This window comes from Athalia rosae, chromosome 1 (assembly GCF_917208135.1).
Source record: "Athalia rosae chromosome 1, iyAthRosa1.1, whole genome shotgun sequence".
Lineage (NCBI taxonomy): Eukaryota > Metazoa > Arthropoda > Insecta > Hymenoptera > Athaliidae > Athalia > Athalia rosae.
The window spans coordinates 13,785,094-13,805,250 of record NC_064026.1 but is presented as its reverse complement, the minus strand read 5'-3'; the positions used below and the strand labels follow the sequence as shown (position 1 = coordinate 13,805,250).

The window sequence follows — 20,157 nt, the reverse complement described above, 5'->3', positions numbered from 1 at the left end:
TTCGACTTTTTGCCAATTTCATCAATATCCGCTGCTTCTGGCATACATATATTTGTGCGCGCATGGAACACGTACGCGAACGCATTCCTCGTTCATTTATTTTTTGCCTCGGATGGGGAGCGTTCGTCGGAATTCGCGTATGAAACGGGTTCGCGTTAATCGATATAGATTACGTGACTGATAGATAAATCTGAGATGAAAAACGTCGTACGAGAAACCAATGAAAATGATTGTTTTTTCTTTTCTCTTTCTCTCTTGCAGCGCCGACGGGAACTACGAGGTTACCATCATGACCAAGGCGATTCTACATCATACGGGTAAAGTCGTGTGGAAACCCCCGGCTATCTACAAATCGTTCTGCGAGATCGACGTCGAGTATTTTCCGTTCGACGAACAGACTTGTTTCATGAAGTTTGGCTCTTGGACGTACGACGGTTACACGGTAAGCCACTGAAGAAGTATTTATCGTAGTAGACGAAAGCTAGGCGGACGCGTTAAGGGGTTCTTCTCGTCGGCTTTGGCAAACATTGACAGAGGAAACTGCAGGAGTTAATCTCTTCGGAGTCATTGGTGGAATCGGCTGTCGATATTTCTCCGGGATTTCCGGTGGGCGTGAGTTGGATTTCCACCGTACGATTGGTATGTATACATATTGTTTTTTTTTTTCTTTTTTTTTCCATCTTGTTTCTGCTCTTCAACCGAGGGATGGAGGAGGAGGAGGAGGAGGAGGAGGGTGCCGTTCCCCGGGCCACTTGGAATGGTTGGCAGGCTGATTGGATATAACGTTGTCGCCCTTGGGATAAGATCGAATCTCGTAGATTTGGAGTCCCGCGCCCGGCTCGTTACCGCTGCCTGGGACAATAATTTGTAAACGTAGCAACGGCCCGTCCCAAAACTACCCGGAATCCGCGGACCATGTGGAATAGTTCCGTGAAAATAACCAACGTTTCGGCATTGGCGAAAGGTTTTCTTTTCTTTTCTTTTTTTTTTGTTTTTTTTGATTTTTTTTTCACAGCATGGTAGAAAACGGAGATTCGAATCTGAACCAAATACAATATGCATTAGCTGACTACCGTTTCTACTCTAACTTTAATAGCGGGAATATCCGATGGTGCAGCTTCTCAGATTCCGTATCAAGGTAATTATGTTTTCTTCGGAAACAATAGCAACGGGGTGTGCTTGGTCGAGGATGTTTACAGGATCGATACGAATTCCGATGGGATTCGGCCGGCCGAAAAGTCGGGCGATGTCTGGCCGGAGGAGAGTTCCGACCGCTACTGCGTTTCGCCACCTCGACATCGAGGAGGCAAATCATTCCGATCCCCCGTACTCGGTGGAAAGTAGAAATCCTATCGCCGAGTAATCCGATCGTCAATCGGAACGATATTACCCAGCCGATGTCCTCTTTATCTCCCGGCAGATTGATACGGATGAAAGTAGATTTTGAAGTATAAATACGTCGCTGGGTAATTTCCCACGACGAAAGAATTCTCCGGTAGGGGATGGCGAGTTTTTATCTACCCTATTGATATTCAATAATAGACGATTCGCAATTGGGGCGAATGACGTAAATCTAATGCGATAAATATGAAAGGATACGTCGTTACGAACGGCGGAACTGCTCTCATAAAAATTTACATCCGAATGGCTTAGTCTTTATTTATCTGTTCACATCCCACTGTTTTTCCCTTAAAGATTTGCCTCTTTTTCATGCGCGAGACAGGCCAGCCGATTTCTCTTTTCCTTTCACCTAACCGATCGAATTTAACCCTTTGAAATTTATTTACGTCCCACGCTCCCGATATGATGGAATAACAACGTTTCCCATTGAGGCATAACGAGGAACTCGCCAAAACTTATTTCGGCTGGCCTTTGCGGGGGATGGAGGATAAAGTATTTTTATCGACTCGAGAGTAGATCGAGGTGAAGTGGGTGCTCGACTGAATTTTCGTCAAGTTGTCCGGTCGCGGGGCGTACAGTTGAAAGCTGGAGAGCAATTAAACACTACAAATTACCTTTCCAGAGGGGTAGCTCTGGTATTCGTTAAGGGTTAGCAAGGCCGATTATTCCGAGTGGGTGACAAAAGATGAAGAAGGGAGGTTTTCCGCTAACGATTCAATTCGAGACTGACCGTGGAGTTGCCAGTCGTATTTCCACACGTGTTAACGTATAATATTTTTCATTCGCTTGCGCAGGTGGACCTTCGGCACATAGCGCAAACGGAGGACTCGAACGAAATCGACGTCGGCATCGATTTGACGGACTATTACATCTCCGTGGAGTGGGATATCATAAAAGTGCCTGCAGTAAGAAATGAAAAGTTCTACATCTGCTGCGAAGAGCCTTACCCGGACATAATATTCTACATAACGCTGAGGCGAAAGACTCTGTTTTATACGGTGAACTTGATAATCCCGTGTGTCGGCATCTCGTTTCTGTCAGTTCTTGTGTTCTACCTGCCCAGTGACAGTGGTGAAAAAGTATCGTTATCCATTTCTATCCTATTGTCGTTGACTGTGTTTTTTTTACTGTTGGCCGAAATCATTCCGCCGACTTCCCTAACGGTACCCCTTCTAGGTAAATACTTGTTATTCACTATGGTGCTTGTGACGTTGTCCGTTGTTGTGACTATTGCGGTGTTGAACGTTAACTTTAGGTCCCCGGTTACTCACAGAATGGCGAGGTGGGTGCGCGTTGTGTTTATACAAGTGTTGCCTAAATTTTTACTCATCGAAAGACCGCAGAAGGACGATCCTACGGAAGGTGACGACGACGGTAAACCGCAGGACGGTATTTTAACCGACGTATTTCACCTGCCGGCCGAAATTGACAAGTACATGCAGTACGGAAGTAAAAGGTATAGCGCCGACTACGACGTACCCTCGATGCCTACGGCCAGATTTAACGCAGCTCCCTTAGCGGTTGTCACATCCATGGGGCCTTGTTTCGACGAGCCGCATCCCGCTCTGCCTTTACCTGGGGCCGACGACGATTTGTTCAGTCCAGCGAGCCCAGGTTGCGGTCACGACGACGTCAGTCCTACCTTCGAGAAGCCGATGATCCGCGAAATCGAGAAAACTGTGGAGGACGCCAGATTTATTGCTCAACACGCCAAGAACAAGGACAAATTCGAAAGCGTGAGTCGAACTTTTAACATCCGCATTCTGTCATACCACATTCTCACCCCGTCATCCGTCACCCGTTCGCACACACCCGTTTATAGATATATTTATACAGCGTACGTCATCCACTGTCACGCTTTCATCGCACTCGTGAACATTCCGAGCACGCTTCTCGTCGAAGACAACGACGATTCTTTGACAAATAAAATGAGCGCTCCTGCACTCGGGAAAGACGCGGGACCGTCCACTTCCGGCTTTGTCGGATATTCCGCGGTAGCACCCAATGACCCTGCCCGCGTGTTTGCCGAAGATACCTTTACTCCTGTATATTGTTTAGCCAAACTCTACCGACGAGTCGACCGACAGATTTACCGCTCTACCGAGAAACGGTAGCAGCTGTTCCCGCAGCGGAGATTCGTCAAACTGCACCAACTCTTTTTCAAAGGAATGCGAAAACAATTGAAATTCCTTCGTACGGCGTGTAACCGTTACAAAAATTTCAATTCGCGAAATATGAAAGTGAAAATATATAATCGCCGTGTTGTCATGTTGTTGTAATTAGGTGTCGACGGGAGCCGATGTTCATCTTATTTTTCAAGTTATGTTATCTCTGTTACCAGGTGGAAGAAGACTGGAAATATGTGGCTATGGTCCTTGATAGAATATTCCTTTGGATGTTTACCGTGGCCTGTGTTTTTGGAACGGCGCTCATCATTCTTCAAGCACCAAGTTTGTACGATACAACTAAACCAATCGATATAAAGTACAGTAAAATTGCTAAAAAGAAGATGATGCTGTTGAACATGGGACCGGAAGAGGATTAACGTGAACTATTACGCGCTGTGTGACCGGCGCTTATAAATCCTTATTATAACAGAGTCCCGAAAATATTGTATTTTCCCGGGATTTCCGGTCTTCGGTTCTGGTTCGAAAATCGTTTGTCGTGGACGTGGACCGAAAACGATTCGTAACGAGATATTACAACATCGCCGTCACAGATTAATCGTACAAGACCATACACTGCAGATTTCTTGTTGGATAAGAATTTACTGGTATAGAAAAAAAAAAAAAAAAATTGGCATTCATATACGCAGACCAACTACTGGCGGGAAGTTGACGCATTTAATCGATAAAGTGCATTATTTCTTCTTTTTTTTTTTTTCAAATGGAACCGCCTCAATAATCGTATAAAAAAGTACCTGGTGCCAAATATCAGGAGTGCAGAGCCATATTTTCGAAAGTTCGGGTTCTTGCAGCTGCGATCCGGTGAACGGTTTTACGCTCAAGGTTGGCGATTTTATAAAAGTATCCAATCGTCCCCAGACAACATCCAACTGCCAATATCAGGGAAACGGCATCGACTTCCACCTTCTCAAACTACACAAGAAATGTAGGAGATAGAAAAAAGTGAAACGAGGAAAACGAATGCGAAGAAGAAGGAGAAGAAGAAGCGAACGAAAAAAAAAAAAAAACATAAAATAAACGAAACATGCAAACAGATGTGCCAAAATGCGATGCGGAACTAACAAAATCAGAGCCACGCTGCTGTCAAATGGTTCATCAACGTACGACGCTCAATGTGTATATTATCTTTTTCGAAAAATATTTTTCTTTCACCTTATTTTAGTTATGTACAGTTAAATATGAAAGAATAGTGCCAAATTTTTATTTAATTAAAAAATTAAATAAAAACAACCAAAAACAAAACGTCAAGCAGGTAACACAAAAAAAGATAGATAAAGAAAATGTATTGAGAATAAAAAATAATAATAATGATAATTAAACGATTAACCAAAAATGTATTTACAAGAACTTAGACGTTAATCGCTTCATCATTGCCATCTTCTTCATTGTCGGAGGCGAAAGTCACTTTGAACGGAAGAGTTTCTTTTCTTTTTTTTTTTTTTCGTACACCTTGATACGGCCGATGAACGTATTAATTTCATGTCAATCTCGGCACGAGAACTCCCTCGGTAATAAAAAATTAGAAACGTTCTCACTCGTCATAAAAGCGTACCGCTGAGTCTCTCAGCGGCATTACTCCGTTATACGTTACGTTAAACGACTGATTTTCACGTGACCTCCCCTGCAAGAACGTTGGGAGGTAATAATTGTACTAACAGATGACATTCATGCTCACCATATCGACAGCTATCATCGTGCCAACCCTTCGATAAATTTGATAATTCGAAAACACACTTAGAACACACGACGTTGTTGCAAATTCGAAATCATTCCTCCTTTCTGCTCAAAGTGCTTTTCGTCTCTGTATATTTATAAAAATAAAAATAATAATAATAATAACGATACTAATTGTAATAATCATAATAAAACTAATGAAATGAAGAAATGAATATATTAGAATCAATGATAATACCCTATAATAATAATAATGATAAGGAGAGGTGAAAGAGAAGCAGAATATTATTAATAATGGTGATTATGCTCGTGCGGATGCTAGTAATAACAACAATAATAATATATAACAAATAAATAATAATACTCATATTAATAATAATTATATGAATGGGAAGAGATAACGATAATAATGGAGTAACAACAATGACGGATGACAATGTTGATAACAATAATAACAATAATACTAACACTAAAAAACTAACAATGATGATGTTAACCACAAATTATTATTAATAATAACAATAACAGACGTAGCGAAGATACCGATACTAATACACCGTACATGATGATATACGATGAAACCGTGAAGTTTAATGATATATAGATGGTAAAGTTGACGGCAGCAAGAAAGACGTGAAAAGCTGTACACCAAACGAAACAGCAGAGAGGAGAAAAAAACAAAAAAAAAGGGGAAGGGAAAAAGTAAAAATATATTTAGAAAGGGAGCTGAAGTACAGCGGCTAAGAGTCTTTTCATATTCGAAAGAACACATATGCGTGATGATGCGAGAGTGTATGTGAGAAAAATGGTAAAATCAAGCAAAAAGAAGATATGAAGAGGGCGAGACATGAGAAAAAAAATGAAACGAAGGTACAGGTGATCCGTTGGTTCGCCGGCCAACCCATCAGGTGTCTCTGATGAAGTGGAATGCTGATGAAAGCTACAAAAAAAAAGTAATCCTTTCATCCCCTCTGTAAAAGTCATGTGAACGCAGGCGATAGGTGTACATTGCACACATTCGTCGTGAAAAATTCTACTTAAATATAATACATCATATATCATACATAAGTATGTATATCGTGTATACATAATTATGTATAATATAAACACATTATTATTATTGTTGAAATGAAAACAAGCAAGGTATACCTATTGTACTATTAGATGGTGAAAGACGTCTGCCGAATCATGGGAATAAAAAATAACGATGAAGAGAAGGGAAGCACAAACAACAATAAATGAACATCCATATGTTTGGTATATAGTATAATATATAATAATCAATTTATTTGCTCATACAAAAGTAATGATAATATATCATACGTTTGATTGTGAATAGGTACACCAATGAATAATCATTAATAAAATACATAACAAATGATAATACTCATACTAATACTAATAATAATAATAATAATAACGATAACGATAATGATAATAATAATAACAACAACAACAACAACAACAACAATACTAACAGTAATAATCATACCCTAAATAAGATTATCATCTAATCAAATAATAACAATAATAATGATAATAACGATAAAGATATTATTCTCACCCGAAATAATAATTATAACAATAATAATAATAGTACTAATAATGACGACGACGAGGATATTAATAATGTTAACGATAGCCATATTCTAATCCACGAAAAATCCTACAATCGGTATTCGAGGCAGCTCATAATTGTCAGAAACACGGACTTACCGATCGTGAGAGGCTATTTTATGATAACCAGTACCTATATATAAATAAACATATGCATATGTATAATGTATATGCATATATACGTGTAATTATCGAAATGAGGCAATTCACAGTTATCAACGTACAGTGCACACAAATGTCATCACAAGCTCGCGGCGAACGATATTTCATTTAACCCTTGAATTTTATTAAATTTTTGAGTAGATATAATTATAGCAATATTAACTTTTTTATGATATAAATTAAGATATGAAAGAAAATCCATCACTACAGAAAACAGAGTATAATAATTAGATTCAGCAATCGCACCGACGGGTATTCTCATGTATTGTAAATACATACGTCATTTATACATATATACCTGTACAATTTAAGGCACACATCCTTATGTACTATACGGATATGACATGAATTTATACGTCATAGTTGCATAACAATATTCGTCGCAAATACGGTATGTACAGGGTAAAGCCCCGTTTTGAATGAAAGCTTCGGTTCCATTCGAAACGAATAATTCGTCGTATTAGAAAAAACAGCTCAAACCAAAGTTGTACCGAGATCCAAGGAGGGCATTACAAACGACGTGATCAATCGAAGATTAGGGGGCCACAAATTTTCTGAAAAACTCCAACGATGGCCTTCTTTTCAACAGGGTTCGAATCGAATCGAGAAAAGGAGAAAAAAAACTCCAATATCAAAGAGCCCGGAGTTACCGAGGTTTAAAGTTGCCCGAGCTGAACCACTGAACTACGTCGCAGTGGAGTGACTCGGCCTGCGATCAGACGTTCGAGTGGTCGCTCCAAAATTCGGTCGGTCATAACTCGCGACTCTTGGGAGCTGGAATCTTGGTTTTCGCTCCGTTTTGAAACCAGCAACAATTTTCACGCCCAAGCTATTGTCTGACCAGACTTGAGAAGAAAAAAGTAAAATGGCCCATAATTCAGCTTACCCCAAGAAACTCTGAAAATTTCTCCCAACTATTTTTCTATAACGACGAATCATTCCTAAAATAATCAGACCCTTTATTCAAAATGGGACATCCTGTATATCGGCCCATACTCCCGTACATGTTATTATAGGTCGTGCTCACAGATGAAATATCTACCAATTTACGTAAAAAAGAAAACTAAAATAAAGAAAATCGTTCGGGTATATACATAGCATAATGTATATCGCTACCGAAGTAACAGAGATAGATATTCACAAATGGGAAAAACAGAAGATAGGTAATTAATTATAAATAATTGATATAAATAACTATCTTAATATTGAACATGTTATTGCGTAAATAAATATGAAAAGTAATCGGTAAAAAATTAATAACAGTAATAATAATAACAACAATAATAATAGTAATAATAATAATAATGACGACGACGACGATGATGATGATGATGATGATGATTATGATAGTAACAATGATAATGATAGTGATATGTTATTATGTTATTAGTTTTCGGAACCTGCCCGAATTGGGGAAAATTAACTTGTATTATTACACATAATTATGATAAACATGAATTGTCGACGGTAAATTGAGTGAAATTTAGTCATTTTGAGATCGTGGTGGAATAACTGGAGGGTACTCGGTATGTATACACATATATCTATTATATACGTATAATAATGACAGTCGCTCGATTCCTTGGTTGAATAACCGAATTGATCATTCAATCGGTATCGCCGTACGTATAATATGCCTGCATACAAATACCAATATACTCTTTACCACGCGTTCACGTATCAGAGACGAGTATTTGGACAACGTGACACACGTGGCAATGATGGAGTATATACAATGTCGTACAATGTATGGGTGTATATAGGTATATAATACATATATGTATACGTGCACAAAACGTATATAGGTCGCACTAACGTTTAACGTACGTACCGTACACGCGTGTGCCAAGGGGAAGGGAGGCCAGGCGTGTAATCGGACGAGTATTTCGATCGATATCGAATCATCGATAATCATATTCAACATTACGTTCGTATCACATTGTATCCCGGACAATGGTGGAGTTTCGCCGATGATATGAGTTCAGAGTTTTGCAAACCGTACTGAATACGATCTACCTAATTTTAATATTCTTCGATATCTGTTTGAAGAACGAAAAGGGTAAAGCTTCGTTTATTTCGGGCAACAATTGGTAGGCAAAGAAAATGAAACCTAGCGAAGAGTCAAACAAGATATCGATCGTTGACGACATTCGTATCCTCCATCCCTAAAAATCGTTCCAACTTTGCTAATTTCTCATCAATACATTCTTATAGGTAAATTTTCTCTGACAATCAGTCATATCTGCGCTCTGTTTTCGCTCGTCGACAACACCGCGCGATTCATCGTCGTCGTACACGTCGGGTAGCCGCTGATCTTTTCCTTCATATTCTCCATCGTGGCAGTACATTATTATTGCTACGTAGGTAAGGGATCAAATAAATGGGAAACCTGCATCCCCATTCGAATCAGCGAACCGAAATACGCATACATTCCTGGTATTTTATATCTAGGGGGCATGTAGGGTGCATCCAGATTTTCCATACGGATAGGGAGTTTTTCGAACGGCGCCGAGGGGGATGGGCCGTCTCCGCCGCCGCGTCGGTCCCTCCTGTGTTAGGGTGGGAAGTAGAGATACACGTGCGCGTGAGTATGTATGTGAATATATTTATATATCCGCATGGATATGCACGTACGTACCGATAGAGAGGAATACAGAGAAAACGAGAAAATGCTTTAAAAAAAAAACAAAAAAAAAAAAAAAACAAGGGAACCGGAAAACCGATGCGATGCACAACTCCCCACCCACACACGACTTTAGCTGTCTATGTAAGTATAGACTAGACGAGGAAAGTTTTTAATGAATATAAGAAGAATGTAAAACTCAATGATAAATAAATGAAAAAATTAAACGAAAGAATCGATGATATAAATACATAAAATGAGAATTAAATATTATCCAGATTAACCGTCATACTCGATACTTCAGCTGTATGATCTATATATATATATATATAGTAACAATATATGTAATGCGTATCTATATGTGCGAGTGATGTATATAGAATGTGAGATATGATTAATTTTGAATGAATGAATGAAAAGTATACTACGCGGTTATCGCCGAGGGGCGAGTAACGAATGAAAATGCGATGCGTACCGTTATATTATTTGTAAGAATAAAAAAAAATTGGCGAAAACGTATGAATTATGTGAGAATCGTTTTAGATTTGCCAGATGATAAATCTATGACCGGCCGATCCCCTTGCCGCGGAAAATTCCAAAGTACAGACTAGATATTATTGATTCTGGAGCGCACTCTGACGATGAATAAAATATTCGAATTATCTCGTTATCGCGTGGCGAACACTGTCGACAATCTCGAGCCGAGCCTCCTGATCAGAAGATGGAGATGGAAAACACAAAAAGTACGCGGTGACTCGGCCCTAACTCGTTAATTTTAAGGGTATCCCGTCATTTCTTTTCTCTTACTTACTCGAGACAAACCCCCTGAAAACCTTTGTACATGACTACATACATATGTGCGTACATACGTGTGATCGAAGCGGATGTAACCCCGTGAGTTGGGAGCATAATGAAAATAGGTACGTCGTCGATTCATGCAGAGGTGTAGACAGCTATAGGTGCACGTAATACGAAGTACATATGTGTATATATTCGTGAGGTGTAGGGGTTGAAATTTGAAACGAGGCGTCTGTTTTCTTTCAAAGTGAAAGAATATGTATATATATATATCTATTACATCTCATGTGCGTGAAATGGAATCGCGTCGACACCAAAATGTGAGAAAATTTTCAATCTCCAAGTCCGCGCACGACGAATCACCGTCGTCGCCGTCTCGCCTTTATTCATTCTGTTTTTCTTTTTCTCTGATTATTTTGTTGTTTTTCTTTTTTGCTCAAGAAAGGAGAAGAATGGAATTCCGTAAAAGCTTTGGAATCGCGTACCGCGAGAGTTGCTATTGGCTCTCGCTACGGTCGATAACGTCTCCGTTTCTCAGTGAGCAGGAAAATCATTCCGTAAGAACCTCTGGGTTTTCAAAATCTGAGCTGAATTCGGTTCCACATTCGACAAACAATGAAACTACGTATATGACACATATATCTATATATTTACACATGTATTATATACCTATACTGTAATACGCTACCCACGAGACACACATAACGTACGTTCCAAAATACGTTGGTAGGTATTAGGGTGTTTAAAAAAAAAAAAATATTTTTTCATTTTTGAATTTCAATTACTTCGGAATGGCTTGTTTACGCAACATCCCAGTAAAAGGTTTTATAGGAAATTTCACGCTCTACAAAAAAGGTCTGAAAGTCAAAGTTCCTCTGATCAACCGTTTCAAAGATATCTGCGATCAATAGTAACATCATTAATCAGAGATTTTAAAGTTTTTTTTTTGCTCATTTACTCCATACGTAATTCACAAAAAGCCCAAATACATAAATATAAAAGTTAAAAATATCAAACAAATGATTTTTGGGTCTCTTTTATAACAAATTTATTTTATTTTCTATCAAATACTAATAAATTTTATCAAACAATCAAATATTTATAACAAAAAACGATATAAATATAAAGTATGATTTTTGTTCGCAATTTTATTGGAAAATATTTGAAATTTTTGATTGATGTTATTTTTGATCGCAGATATCTTTGAAACGGTTGATCAGAGGAACTTTGACCTTCAGACCTTGTTTGTAAAGCGTGAAATTTCCTATAAAACTTCCTACTGGGATATTGCGTAAACAAGGCATTCCGAAGTAATTAAAATTCAAAAATGAAAAAAAAATTTTCCTGTGTTATTTAAATGGAAAAATTAAAAACGGATTGAGGCAAACCTTAATATCAATATTAAGGGCTCCAATAGGCGCCAAAATTTTTTTTTTTTAGTGTACTTACAACTTTTCGACACCATCGAGAAAATTTTTTTTTTTTTTCTCGAAACACCCTACTAGGAATAGGTACAGGGGCCAGAACAGGGACGCGAAATACAATATGGGGTAATTCAATCGCACCCTGTACACCCCGTTCTGTTCATTTTCCCGTATGAAATTATTTCACTTCACGCATTCTACAAATGAACTCTTCGTAGAGTAAATTTTTTATGAAAATACAAGCAATACTTAACGCGGATTCCTTCGTTTGATCGATTTTTAGAAATTTCCATCGGATACTCCATTATTTGGCAGAGAGATTTTCATGACTATTTCTACTTTTTCTCCTATCGGTCAGCCAGCTATGACACGATGTTACGGGTTTGTATCATCTGTCAAGGATAACAGTTACAGAATCCTTGTTCCGCCTCGGTCTCCCCTACACGCGATGGCACACGTACGCGTATCCTTGTCAAACTATACATGTATGTTAGAATATTTTTTGTCGCGAGAGTAATTTGTAATACATGTGCACACGATATACGAATTCGTATATTTAACTTATATGTATACATGTATTATGTACATACATCGGATAAATGTTATTGTCACACGATCATCAAATACCCAACTAGATCTATATCTACCATAATAGAATTAAACTCAAATTACGAATGATATAATTAATTATTTAATTACTGAATCAGATAACATCGCTATTATATAATATAATGATATGTATGTTATATGAAAGATTATAAAGACAGCCACCGACTTAAACTATCGAATGTCTTCCTGGGAGTTCACTATGGCGTAAATCTTAATTCGCGTTCATTTTTGCGGCATTTTTCATTGCTTTCAGTCATACGTACCGGTTCCACTCGTGCTTGTACGTGTGTACTTGTATAGATATGTATGCGGATATTAAAGTTTTGTGAACATTAACGATCTTCGTACTCCCGAAAAAAGAATAGAAGAAAAAAAGCGATGGAAACAACATTCAACCACATTTAACGCATTGCACGGGGTCGGCAAAACAGATGAAAAAAATCTGAGAGCAACGAACCGATCGGTAAGGTGATGCAGTCGGGGGTGAGGGCAAAAAATGTTCGCCAAAATGATCGAGTTTACAGATATTTGCGTCAATAATTAATTACCCAAAGCTTACCCAACCACCATATTCTTCTTACGGCACTAATAAAAATCATCACTTCACTATTAAATGAATAAATTCAAATAAAAGGGAAAAGGAAAAATGAATTGAAAAATGACTAGATGAATGAATGAAAGATAAAAATTAACAACACTATACGTGTTATACATTATACCGGGAGCGTCTGTTGAAAGTGGTTGCGAACCACGCAACACTTTTAACAGACGCTCACGTTGAGCCGCGTACGCACTTGAGCATATTTGCGCGCTAGAATGCGCTCGTATGTGGACGTGGTTTTTGTGCGTGCATGATTCGTCGCTGGTCGGTCCATCATAAGGGTTTTCGTGCGAAACGGTGCACAGTCTGGACGAAATCTCGGTGTCACATGGCGCGGGAGGAATAATACCACGAACAACTTGAGCGCGACTCGGCGCGCACAAACGCAAACGATCGTTGAACAATTGTGTTTACACGCAAACCGTTTGTGCGCGCAAATATGCTGAAATTTGTGTACCCGGCTTCACACATATACGTACATTTAGGTATATAGTTAGATAATTGTAAGATTTATCATAATTCGATAAAGCTCTATCGCCCTGCAGATGATTAAAAAATTCAATAAAAGTAAATGCAAAGCACAACGCATGGCCACACGAAGAAAAAAAAGACAAGAAATAAAAGTAGATAAGAGATCTAATGAAAAAATAATAATAATAATAATAATTGAAGAATAAAGAAATAAGAGAAACACATTTTGCTACATAAAAACTGCCGAGTTGATAAATACCGTGAGATATAAAGTATATAAAGCATAAACTCTAAAATACGTATACTACGTAGATGACATAACGAGGGGCTAATTAGAAATTCAGCTTCTTTAATATTTCCAAACACCACATGGCACAATTAATGCATGGAATTGAGTTATGATAAATGATTGTAAATATAATAATTGAACGAAAGAATTTGAATTAACACATTTTAATTATAATACATGTATATAACATATACCTATGTTACAATCTCAGTTCACCAAATTGTCTTTAATGAAGAATAGAAAAGAAGAATTCAGGAGTGAAAAATTAAGGACAAAAGTGAAACGAACAAGAGAACACACACACACCAAAATAATGAGTAATATTGAATACACGACGAACAGATCATAAATTGCATAAAATTGAATTCAATTAAATTCAAATAATTAGGCAACACTAGACTGATACAAATATTCGATGATTAGTACGTCGTCTTGCGGGCCACGTGAAATTCCAATTCGGAATTTGGAAAAAATTCATCGAGGAAATTAAAAATCAGAGAAGAAAAAACAAGCCGATGGTGCAATGATGGGTAACCACCACAAGTCCCTTATTCTAACTTTTCTCCATGACGGAAAACCCATAGAATTTTGCAGACGAGTAGAGATTAGCCTAAATCACGTACTTTGTGCAAGATTGCGATCCAATGGTGACATAGTAAATGGCGGGCAAAAAATGAACAGTCTTGCATGGATGAATGATCATGAAAAAATTGATGTAATAATAGTTCAATTATATCATACGTAGTATATAATAATACCATGGATATATTGAACTTCAATGTATTTATGGTAATACCATAAAACAAGCTAAAAGGCTGAGACGAAATGAATTTATAATCTTATAACGATTTGAAAATCAAATTTGAATGTTTACGACATATTTTTTTCTTCTTTTCCGCAACATCAAACACAAACGAATGTGGAAAAAAGCAAAACGATTGAAACAAGACAGAAAAAAAAAACTTCCCTTGTAATTTCACGTTGTACGTTAAGCATGGCAGTATTAGCGATATTAAAAGTATTATATAAACCTACATATAAATTTGTACATAATAAAACAAGAATTTCCACGAATCGTATGTAGAATAATTGAGACTATAATTAATAAGTAAACATGTAAACGCCGCACCTATGATTAAGGAGAAAACAAAAAAATTTGCAAAGGACAGAAACGAAATTTCACGATCATCTGAGAGAATGGGAAGAAGCGAACGGGAAAATTAAACGATAAAAATCGAAAACTTCATCCAGCATGTCAAAACCTCGTGTGCACCGTACATACATATGAATTCCATGTACGTACGTGAGTAATATACATATATAGTGCGAGGACAAACATGCTTTCAACACAATTAATCAAAAATGTTAATAACTGTAAAAAAAAAAAAAAAAAAAATTAGAGAATGTCCAGAAATGACGCGATACTGAACAGTAAATGAAGAATAACTTTGATATTTAAAAAAAAACCGACAGAAAAAAGGAAGTAAAACAGAAAATCTTTCATCCTCGATTAAAGGCACAATACGACAATTATTTATCACGCAAAATATTTCTACAATTTAAAGAAAAAAAATAAATAAAATAACGAATATTTCATTGAAAAACAATACCGAAGAAGAAAAAATTAGTCACAATTAAATAATAATTAAAAGAGATAAATAAAATAAAATAAAATTGATAGTATTGTTAAGACAATCAGACTACTACTGCTACCAGCAACCTTGAATACTCTCGCGTCTCGAGGAGGCTGGTTTCTGTACACACCTGGAGGAGAAATGAAAAAAAAAAAAAAATAATGAAAATGCAAAAAAGTCACGCTATTTATACAATAATGATAAATATATCACTATTGCGTGATTATGCGAAACATTTTATACGCCTCATTTTTTACGACGTGATTACGATATTCGACGGTAGAGGGTGTTGAATTTTTTTTAAATTGTTTTTCTCCTATACTACTTACTTTCGATCTTCAAATTGCCAATAATGGGTGATATATACATATGAAGATATAACTATTCCGAATCATTTGGCTTATTATCGATTATATATGTATACATACATTATTTATGAGGTATGTGTATGTAGATAAAAGATACATAGATTATAAATATCTATTGTTGGTATTCGTATACTTATAAATAATATTACCGAAGTGAGCATAGGGATAATCTTTCTTATTTATTTCGTTACTCCCACGCGAACGTCTGCTGCAGCAATCAAAGGGGGATTTGATGATGATAATATTATTAATAGTAATAGATGGTAATAGTAATAATAATAGTAATAGTAATAATCATAATAACAACATAAATAAGTTATGGCGTATCCATATTCATGTATCGTTACAATAAAATTACGGGTATAATTAAGAGTTCCACATTTTTTCTACTCGTATTCATTTTAAAAAGTTTCATGCTGATCGTAGGTTTAACTTTACTCTAATCTTGCCAGCCGAAGTGATAAAACATTGATTATCTTCAACAGGATTATTCGTTTAATAAGGGCTTCTGGAGATGCGGTAAAAAAAAAAATACTTGAGAAGAGAAGAGAGAAAGAAAACTTCTCAATTTCCAAAACAAAGGTTGCTCTATTTCGTCAACTCGATTTTCACAATTTTTATTCCGAATAATTCAAAATTCAAAAGAGGTGGGACGAAATGTTTTTTGCCAATCATTTCGGAGCATCGAAGAAACCGAAGAATGAGAGGGGCTCGTTCTTTGATCGTGTTCGGAAATGAATAGCTTTTATTACCACGAAATATGAATACTTGATCGAAATTACGGATTGTGATGTTACTTCCTCTGGCAAAATACGACCGCATAAACGTGCCCTATGTATGTACTATCATATATATGTATATATGTCTATCATTAACATTGTCATTATTATCATTTTTAATAATATTGTTGGAGTGCTATCATAATTATTATTATACTATATGCTAATTACCGTTGTTCACGTAATAAAATATACATACACACAGTGATGTACGGTGGTACATAAATATTTGAAAAGTCTTCATTCCGATAAAGATTTTCATTTTTCATACATGAAAAATTACAGAATCCGAAGAATTGCGGAGAGCGAGCAAGTTTTTACAATGAAACTCTGATCTTATTTGTCGCGTTGTAATTCATCCTTGAAAAAAACTTATCACACGTCTATATTACAAACAGAAATAAGTAGTGACTGTCAAAGTTGCCGGTTTCACATTAAATTTGACACCTCGAACGTCTTGCAAATCGGTTATGCATACGTATATGTGACCGTTGAACAGCTCAATATTCCGAACGATTTTTTAGCGTCCGATCGAAATTATTCTCACCCTCATTTCCTTTTCTAACAATCGACCATCAGAAAAGTTAATATTGACGGGCGTAAAGGGAAAAAAAGTTTATTAAAACAACCTTGCGATCTAGTTGTGTGATGAATAAGAGAAAAAAAATGGAATATTGAAGTAAAATTTGTAATAAAAGAACGAAGAGAAAATAAAGAATGAAAACAAAAACTCGGAGAAAAAACGAGTACGTTAATTGAAATAATCATTATTTATATGTATATGGTGCTTCGAGCGCAATATTTGATATTGTATGTGGAGGGTACATATAATTGCCAATATACAATATGCATATAAGTATATATAATGTATGAATTTATATATACTTATATTAGTCACATGTAATAACGTTGAAACCGTGAGCAATGATCGCATAATAAGTAGACCTTATAAAGTAAATGCTAGATCGCAATTGCCGACGCGTCACGTCGTCTTTAAAGTCGTCGTCGGTTAAAAACGTACGTTACGTACATACATATGATACGTTTGGCTGACGCTATAATATAATTGATAAAGTAGGTAATTAAAATATAGTATATTCTAATTATATTATCAATATTATTATTATCGTTATGCGATTATACTAATGATTATCACCATATAATATAGTGAGCGATATAATTACCAACAAATTGTCGAATGATAATAATATGAGTAAGCTATTATTATTACGACTAAATTATTATTATCATTATTATTGTTATTGTTATTATTCGTTATCATTATTATTTTCACTGTCGCTATTATTATCATTATATTATTATAATGGTAATTATTGATGCTTTAATTAAGAAAGATATATACATATGTACATAACACAACATTACACACTATTGGTCTATATATATGTATACATATATAAATATGAATATATATACATATACATATATGAAGAACAGGGAAAAGAACTAAGAATAATAATTGTTTTGAATAAACAACGAATCACCGAGAAAATAAGTTCTCGTAAGCTGGTCTGTCTGTTGTCTGTGTCTCTGTTATGTCTCGCCAATTGCCATCTGCCCTTTGACGTTTGACGCCATTTTACATATATATGCAAAATAAAAAAAACAAAAAAATTAAAAAAATTAAAAAAAAAATTGTAATACAAAAATCCAATTAATAAAATAATAAAAGAGAAGAAGATAGAAAAAAAAAAAAGAAAAAAAAAAAAGGAAATAGAGAATAATCGAAAAATTAAAAATTAAATAATTGAATGAATAAATAATGCGTAATCAGTATATAGATTTGATTTCAACTCGGTATTACGTTTTATATACCGCGTGATATTATTATTATGTCGTGTTGTGTGTTATTACGTTACTACCTATATAGTAATGATCGAATAATGATACTATACATATGTGAAGTTCTACGTACATATTATATGTATATATACCGTATAATATATATTTACGGTGTATTGTTACATTAAGGGGAAACATACGTCTTTTTTGTAAAATGAATATAATGCGGTGGTTCAGAATGGAGAGAGGGTAAGGAGAAACTAATTTAAGTCAGTTGATTCTCATCTCTGCAGCAAACCACCCAACACAGACGAAAGAAAACACACACAAAGACAACACATGCACACGGAACATTATCATCTCCCCATATACATACCGTATGTCGGACGACTGTATGATTTGTAATCGAAATATTAATTATAGCGGGCCGGTGAAGTAATTTTTTTAAACTCATCGCAAACGAAATTCAATATATTTAATATTCTCATTATTATCATTATAACTATTGTTATCGTTATTATCATTATTATTATCGTAGTTATCGCACCAACGTGGATCGTTATCATGATCGATGTAGGGGAAAAATAATTTCTCGTTGACATTTGGTATATTTATATAGGTAAGAGGCGAAATGTACAATATATATACGTGTATATATTCAATATATATATATATATATTATATATATTGTATGCCTATGTGTATAGGTATATGTATAATTGTATGTTTCGGCTGTAAGGCGTCCGGGCAAATGGCACTTAAATCCGTCTATTCCTCACATTATTCCGCTCCCGATAAAGAAGAAAAAAAAAAAAAAAAGAATAAGAAGAAGATGAAAAAGACGAAAGAAATGAAATGAAAAAAAAAATCAATTGCTATGTAAAAAGTATCAATCTAATTAAAGCCAGTACTCTAAACATTGTATATGGATAAACTAACGTATATTTATAAGCTAACATCTACATTCTACACTATCCACGTATGTAAAACGATTGAATAAACGAGCGGTTAAAATTATTGTTTAAAAAAATAATCAACAGTATATGTGATAAATCATATAATTTTCGATTATCCCTCAAAACTGAATTGTGTTATACCCATACGGTTTATAATATAAATCCCGATCCGATGAGAGAGATGATAAATGATATATAAATGCAAACGAATAATATACGTATACCGCATCGCCGGTATAATGGGGAATAGAGTTTTCCAAATCGGATGATATCAATGAAATAGCAAAGTTGAAATTGGAAATTATTAATTAAATCATGCGCGCATCGGTGTCGCGGTGAAATTTTGTCGCGAGTAGACCTCAAAACTCTATATTTCAACTATGAAATAACAAAGAGCACGAAAGTTCTAAACTAAAGCAATATTTGAAATTAGAATTGCTCCGCATTTATGTATTATTCCGTACTGTCGCTCGCTCGGTCCTTTCCCGTTCCGTTTCGTGTGTGATTAATTATGTTCAACTAGTTTAACTCCGTACTCGCGCGAATAGTTGACTAACACGAGAGTTGTGTATACATAAATATGATACCCGCGTTCATACATATGTATGAGTACCTCCATCTTATATCATAGGTGCCATTAATTGTTCCGGGAAAGCGGAAAAATGGATGACGGTTATTCGCCAACGAAAAAAGTCAAGTTGGAACCGTTAGTTGCCTACAATTGCTCGTGAAATCGATAATCACATCTCGTTTGCTGTTTTC

At 35.8% G+C, this 20,157-nt stretch overlaps 1 protein-coding gene across 1 annotated transcript in view; it reads left to right on the top strand.

Annotated features, from left to right (window-relative positions):
* The window catches only part of LOC105683196 (acetylcholine receptor subunit alpha-like 1), a 143,993-nt gene extending 137,220 nt beyond the window's left edge, over window positions 1–6,773 (top strand). Inside the window, exons 5-7 of the mRNA XM_048649125.1 lie at window positions 262–442; window positions 2,196–3,137; window positions 3,743–6,773. Of these exons, the coding sequence (XP_048505082.1) occupies window positions 262–442; window positions 2,196–3,137; window positions 3,743–3,946 (1,327 nt within the window). The 3' untranslated portion in view covers window positions 3,947–6,773. The remainder of the gene's footprint in view (window positions 1–261; window positions 443–2,195; window positions 3,138–3,742) is intronic.
* Window positions 6,774–20,157: the final 13,384 nt, after the last annotated feature.